The 7669-nt window shown below is 38.6% G+C and overlaps 1 protein-coding gene across 1 annotated transcript in view; it reads left to right on the forward strand.

The window, feature by feature from the left end:
• LOC138705775 (U-scoloptoxin(01)-Cw1a-like) overlaps window positions 1–6013 on the forward strand; it is a 47830-nt gene extending 41817 nt beyond the window's left edge. Inside the window, exons 3-4 of the mRNA XM_069834410.1 lie at window positions 3934–4056; window positions 5466–6013. Coding sequence (XP_069690511.1) covers window positions 3934–4056; window positions 5466–5645 — 303 coding nt within the window. The 3' untranslated portion in view covers window positions 5646–6013. The remainder of the gene's footprint in view (window positions 1–3933; window positions 4057–5465) is intronic.
• Window positions 6014–7669: the final 1656 nt, after the last annotated feature.

Here is a 7669-nt window from a genome sequence, read left to right on the forward strand (position 1 = left end):
AAAAAAAAAAAAAACTTGCAGCCCTCAAATTAACACTTCCAAATTATTAGTGAAATGTTGAATTCTCCGTCTTTTGAGTTCACTAATGTGGTCAGAACACCTGGACTACCATTTAATGTAGCCTACTTGGATATACAGTAGAACTCCAATTATCCGGGGTAGTATGATTCGGATATGCAGGAATCCGAATTGGGTCGGAAATGAAAAGAGTCTAGAAACAACAGTAGTAAGCTACTGCATGTATTAAAAGTGCAAAATGACTGTAGGCCTACAGTTTATAAGTCACACATATTCAAACAAAATACAATTTTTAATGGATTAAAATTATAAGAACTCTTCATATTCCATATAGAATAGAACTTTACTATATATAGTAGTATAGTACACGAAATAAAAAGACCTCAACATATACAACTTTCTTTGAATAAAAATTTCAAACTGTCCTGAAACGTGATCCGGATAATTGGCGATCCGGAAATTTGAAATTCTACTGTATAATAAATTCAAATTGAAAAAAAAATCCGAAAATAAAAACTCAGAATATGAAATTCGCTATAAAACGACGCAATAGTAATAATTCGCGAATGTGTTCATATTTCGCTATTAGAACTCTATTTCGCGATTTGTCGTGATTGTTTTATCCACATTTAATTAATCAGAATCACTTAATTCGTAAAGATTAATAAAAATCTATTGTATATAGGCTATATTATACCGTGGTTTTTGCGATCTCCATAAATATCCGGCCCTGATCATCATTTTTGGTATTTTAAGAAAAAAGTTCTTGAACGCTGGTTCTTAGTGAAATTAGGCCTACATTGCTGAGAATGATTTTCCTATAAAAATAGGCTATGCCAAAGTCAGGGGTTGAAGTAACGTACGAAGCCATCTGCGTGGCTCAGGCAGAAGCACGTTTGCTTGCTGATCCGGAGTTGCGCTCGGGCGTGGATTCGATTCCCGCTTGGGTTGATTACCTAGTTGGATTTTCTCAGAGGCTTTTTCCAAGCGTAAGGTGAATGTCAGGTAATCTATGGCGAATCCTCGGCCTTATTTTGCTAAATACCATCTCACTATCATCAATTCCATCGACGCTAAATAATTCAGTAGTTTATACAGCGTCGTTAAATAGTAAAGTAAAAAAAAGAACGTAAGAGCGAGGTCAAAGGAAGCGTGGGAATGAATCTCCGAAAATTTAGCCGAAGACGAAATATTATTTGAATTTACAACAGGCAGACAAGTGCCGAACTTCGGGAACATATGAGTCTTAACTTCGCCAGTTACATCCCCTGTCTCTTTTGTTTTTTGTACGAAATTCTTTACGAAATTTTTATTTCAGATGTTCTTTAGTATCAACACTGCAACTCAATTGTTATAGGCCTACTTTGGAAATATGACTTCATCAATTTAAAAATAAATTTGCTTAAGGTGGCGACCTTAGGGAGACTTACCTTATATACATATATACTTACTTACTTACTTACTTATTTATGGTGTTTAAGGAACCCGGAGGTTCATTGCCGCCCTCACATAAGCCCGCCATCGGTCCCTATCCTGTGCAAGATTAATCCAGTCTCTATCATCATATCCCACCTCCCTCAAATCCATTTTAATAGTATCCTCCTACCCACGTCTCGGCCTCCCAGCTAATAATCTATAGCCTATGCATTTCTTGATTCGCTCATACGTGCTACATGCCCTGCCCATCTCAAACGTCTGGATTTAATGTTCCTAATTATGTCAGGTGAAGAATGCAATGCGTGTAGTTCTGTGTTGTGTAACTTTTTCGATTCTCCTGTAACTTCATCCCTCTTAGCCCCAAATATTTTTCCTAAGAACCTTATTCTCAAACACCCTTAATCTCTGTTCCTCTCTCAAAGCGAGAGTCCAAGTTTCACAACCATAAAGAACAACCGGTAATATAACTGTTTTATCAATTCTAACTTTCAGATTTTTTGACAGCAGACTGGATGATAAAAGCCTCTCAACCGAATAATAACAGACATTTCCCATATTTATTCTGTGTTTAATTTTCTCCCGAGTATCATTTATATTTGTTACTGTTGCTCCCAGGCATTTGAATTTTTCCACCTCTTCAAAGGATAAATCTCCAATTTTTATATTTCCATTTCGTACAATATTCTGGTCACGAGACATGATCATATAACTGAAATCTACTTATTTTACTGTCCTAGGAATAAGAAACAAAATCGCAGCGGTTATGTTGCAGGTTAGCTCACTTTTCCGCACAATCCCATACAACTGGTGCGCCACATCACCGCGGAAGGAGGTTCGGTTCACGGTCCCACCTCATATAAAACATGAATACATTAGTGTCATGCACAAAAATTCGAACAATGAAATGTTCCGGAAGTGATGACATTGGATTTGTTTGCTACCTCATCCGGTGCTACAACTCCGCTGTATCCGGTGATGGCCACTTTCACGTGGTCGAAACTAGGTTCAAAAAATTGATGGCGCAATCCCAAATCTCATTACGAGCCTAAGTTACTCAGTTGAACTGGAAGCGCATGCCGATACATTCAGAATTTATATATATATATATATATATATATATATATATATATATATATATGTTGTTGTTGTTTTCTAATGTCAGGCGTTTGACAATAAAGTCATTTGACCTCTTGCACTCCAATATTTTTCAAAGATATCGTCATGGTCAGCCACTGAAGCACAGATTTTGAGGTGTTCCGAATCCATTTCTTGATTTGAATTGCACAATGGGCAGTTAGGGGACTGATATATTCCAATTCCATGCAGGTGCCAAACAGTCATGACCTGTTGCCAATCTAAATGCAGCTTCAGACGATTTGCTTGGTAAATCGGGAATTAACTGTGCAGGAGTTCCATTTTTTCCTTGAGATTGTGTTATCAAATTTTGTTTGTTGAAGTCTAGTATGTAGATTTAATAAATCTTTCCACAAAGTAATACGTAGATTTAGTAATAGGTCTGTAAGTAGCAATGCTGCCCCCTCTGAATTCCTATTTCCCAGGATTCCACAATGGGATGGTATCCATTGGAATACAATTCTTTTATTAAGTGTTATTAATTGAGAGATCATTTTAGTTATTTTTGCTATACATATATTGGATTTAATCTGTGCATGTACGCTATGCGCCAAAACAAACAGTACAGAAATTCTCGTACTGTTACTGCGCATGTACTTATCGTATCCATGGTGAAGTTTGTTTATCTGAACTCATTGTTGTATTGTTAATACATAATATAGTGAAGATTTGGTAAAATGGTTCTCACAACTGAGGAAAAAGTGTTTATTTTAGAGTATTATTTCGGTTCATACGGGCTAGAACGCGCAAATGGCACTAGTTTGAAACAAGTTTCAGATGAGGTGCATATTAAGTTTCACAAAGCTCCGCCGAGTAACGCGGTTTTGTTACAAGTTGTTGATAAGTTTCACCACACTACCAAAAATTCCCTCAATTTTCCCCGGGAACATTTTGGTTAATGTATAATTTTCCGTGGAACAGATTTTTCGTATCCATCGCATTCACCTGACGACCTTATACCACGCTATGCATATGGGCCTGTATGGGGCATGTTGAAGAAATGAATTTTTCGGCAGAATCCGCCGACAACAATTATTATTGTGGAATCGCGAGGAAAAATCGTAGAATTTTTCGGCACTTGCAACAACCTACATTTGCAAACATGTTTTGAAATCTACGCGAACGTTATGAGTATTTTTGAAACATAATGAAAAGCATTCTAAAATAGTTTACGAAATCACGCGACAGTGCTGACTGATTGCTGACGATACTGAGGTAACAAAAACTCTTTAACTGGTTAAACAGGGAAATTCAGGAATTATCTCATTCTCTGTCTTCACAGAGAGGTCACAGCTATTCTTCATGGTATAGAAGTAATACAGTATAGCAATCCTTTTGTTGCAGGATACCGCTGGTAGTGGCGACAGTGTGGACTACCCGATATACAACGAGGTGCCTGACAATCTCAGCTTCTCGTGCAGCGACAAAGTGCCCGGGTACTACGCCGATCCCGAGGCCCAGTGCCAGGTACTCTTCACGAATCCTGAAAATAGCGACGTCTCTTCTAACCGTCTCAGTTTTGTGGTCTGTCCCGAGAATCTGTGGAGTAAAAAGACGAAACAAGACTTCTGCGCAAGTGGTATGTGGAAGGGCTAGAGCCAATGACTGCTCTGGGGAAGGCATTGCTTGAACGAAGCGAGCAATCGATTGGGATAATTTCTATCTGACCTCTACCTTCTACCACTCCAGCTGATGCTGCCCTCAATACACTCCGGCAAAGATAGACTCCGCCCCCATATGTGCGAAGTTACTCCACAGATTTGTGAGACGGACCATAGTGTTCCAGGTCTTTCTTCCTCTCTCTCCAATCTTCAAGTAAAGCTTTATTTTAAATTACATTTTTATTTTTCTACCCACGTGACTGGCTCATATTAATCTCGTTTCTGTTATGTCGTTCAAATGAAATTCTGCCATCGCTATAGCGATTGACATAACTTTACTAAGACTGTATCTATTGACCGTTAATATTGTGATTTCTCTAAATATGACAGGGAGTGAGCTAATGGTAAATTGTACGTATGTGTCTATTTCTTAGAGATATGTGTAAACCATGAAATCATGCAAATCTAGTCTTTCAGGTGAAGCTCCCTGTAAAGGAGATTTGAATAATTTCAAGGGAAAAATTGTTCCGGGGCCGGGTATCGATCCCGGGACCTCTGGTTGAACGTACCAGCGCTCTACCACTGAGCTACCCGGGAACTCCACCCGACACCGTCTCAACTTTTCCCTTTATATCCACACAACTCGCGTGGGCTGACGAAACGCCAGAGACCCACAACGAGTGCACACAATCTCTGTGTGACTTGAAATTGTGGTTTTCTGTTAACGAACACAGTAACGTATATATTATGCAAATCTAGTCTTTCAGGTGAAGCTCCCTGTAAAGCAGATTTGAATAATTTCAAGGGAAAAATTGTTCCGGGGCCGGGTATCGATCCCGGGACCTCTGGTTGAACGTACCAGCGCTCTACCACTGAGCTACCCGGGAACTCCGCATCATATTTTATTACCATTTGAGGTCATGCCTTATTGGTGTTACTTATGAGGTTCCAACCAATCTTCGGACTGCTGACTTGACATCGACTACTATTTATTTTAAGACTATTTTAGCAATACGTCTCCTCATACTTGAAAGACAACTTGAGTTAGCTTCCCCTGCTCAGAATTTCATGCTACGCCACTGGCTGATAGGCAGACGGCAGACCACTTTTTTGGTATTAGAAGTGCTGAAAACGTATTTCTGCCAAAATGTCGAGACCTAGTTTCTTGCAGCATCAGAATATTTCCCATTTATAATAAAATAAACGTGTATATATTTCCTTCCTCTCAGGTCTGCGTAAATATGAACTAATGAGTGTGCTGGCTTCACTGTGCAGGTTTGGCATTGGTGCCTGCCCTCCGGAAGGAAGTTCAGTTTCCTGTGTCCCAACGGCACCGTCTTCAACCAGAACTACAGAGTGTGCGACTGGTACTACAACGTGGACTGTCCGGCGGCGCCCGAGAAGTACGACATCAACAACGACCTCTACAAGGACAAAGACGGCAATCCCATTTAGGATATCTTCTAGTTCTTCACTTTGTTCCGCTGGTCATGAGTCCGAACTTCGACAGGGATAGGGGATTTCTTTTCTCTGTTTTTCACACCCCTTCGGGGGCCAGTTTGCTTATCTGGATCTTGTCGTCTTGTTTTCATCTTTAGTCTACAGCTGTGGTTATCGAGGCAGGCTCTTCCTCATTTCTTCTATATGATACAGTACAGAAATTCGCATTTTACATTTCTTAAACTTTAGTAAATCGAGTTTATGTTTTTAAATATTGATTGATGAAAATAACACACTATTAATACACGAATTTAAGCTACACATACTGTAGCTTATTAAAGTGTATGTGTATATTTTTTTCAAAAATGTAATTATTAATTTTCGTGAAGAATGTGAGATTATTTCGCTATAAGTAAGATAACATAGTATCTGTTTTTTTTTAATCATATTTTTAAAGATGACTTGTTTGTACTACACGTATCTTATCGTAAAGCAGCGGTCATCAGCACAATGCACTCTCGGGCTAGCGTCTCTTACCCGCGGAGAAGAGACTGCACTATGGTGCATCCGTGGCTCATGGCGAGTATGCCCTCTACCAGTTCCTGCTGCACAACGGGGCATATCACATTGCTCCGCTTACCCTTTACCAATTTCAGAGAGTGCTGACGACCACTGTCGTAAAGTATCACAAAAACCAAAGGGATATTTCACTTCTTTTTTTCTTTCTTTCATTGCGTATTTCATTTCTGATATTCTGTTTACTCATTGCTCTGGTTTAGGATACTAAGGAATAAAACTAGCAGTTGAAGCATAGCTCTCAATTGCCGCACTTGTCCTGCTATCTGTGGGAGTCGTTTTACTATGACGTGGCATTGTTTATACAGAAGACTGTCGTGTTATTGCATGTCATGTTTTTTTTCGCGAAGTTTCTTCTGTCTGTACGAATCTGGAATATGAATATTTTGTACATAGTTTAGATTTAATATTGCACAGAGGATTAATTGTCCTTCAGCCGTGTATTTCTTATAATTTTATGATCATGGCCGTTGTTTTCGAAGCGGTCCGAAATAAGAGCGCTTTCCGTCATAGAAAGCGGTATCCATTCTTCCACACATGATACCATATTCTGTATGTTTTCATTTTCACCCAAAATGGATCATAGATAGTTCCTGTTCACTTCTTAGCCCACGCGTCGTGGTTTCTTCTTCTTTGTGGCTCTCTATGTAATTTATATTTTTATTCTGTGTTATTTGTAACACTAGAACACCATCAGATTAGATAGAATAAGTACAGCCTTATATTAAATTTATTAATGGACCTACAAATCCGTGAATTACGTTTTTAAATTCACGTCAAACGTTTTTTAAATATCGTATGTGTAAAAATTGTAGGCCTATATTTTAGTTAAGAGGAACGTTTTGTGTCATATTACTAAGCCAGAAAGTTGTAACAGCAATGAATCTAATCGTTCACTTAAATTTAACAGACAAGCATATATATATCTTTCAACTCAAAAACATAATTCTTGCAAGTACGACCTTTTGATTTAATAGGGAAGGCACTGTTTGAAATGTAGTATTTTACATTCATACATGAATTGTGTTAAATATTTGAATGAGGGGTTAAGTCAAATCGTGTAACGAAAAGAGTCGAAGACAGATAAAAGGATGTCTAGAACAAGCGAAATAAATCGTAGAAGGGGCCGTTTTTTACAGTGCATAGGGAACCAGCGTCTGCAGTAGGTAGCTGTCCACGCTGGCACTCAAGGACAAGCATAGTCGATGATAAGACGGTTGTGCGTTCTTGTGTGCAGTATAGAGTTTAATTTCAGAACAGTACATCTCTTATTGGTGCAGTGTTGACTTTAATTTCACTGTCTGTGTCTTTTGCTTGAATCGCGGTTCGGAGATTTAATACAGAGCAAATAATTTGCATTTGCCATAACTTAAAAGAACAACAAATCATCTGTTCAGTGTCATAGAAAATTTCAAGAAAGTTTTCCAGGTATTGATCCACCTTTAAAAGACTACAGTTCATAA

Source organism: Periplaneta americana, chromosome 1, assembly GCF_040183065.1.
Source record: "Periplaneta americana isolate PAMFEO1 chromosome 1, P.americana_PAMFEO1_priV1, whole genome shotgun sequence".
Lineage (NCBI taxonomy): Eukaryota > Metazoa > Arthropoda > Insecta > Blattodea > Blattidae > Periplaneta > Periplaneta americana.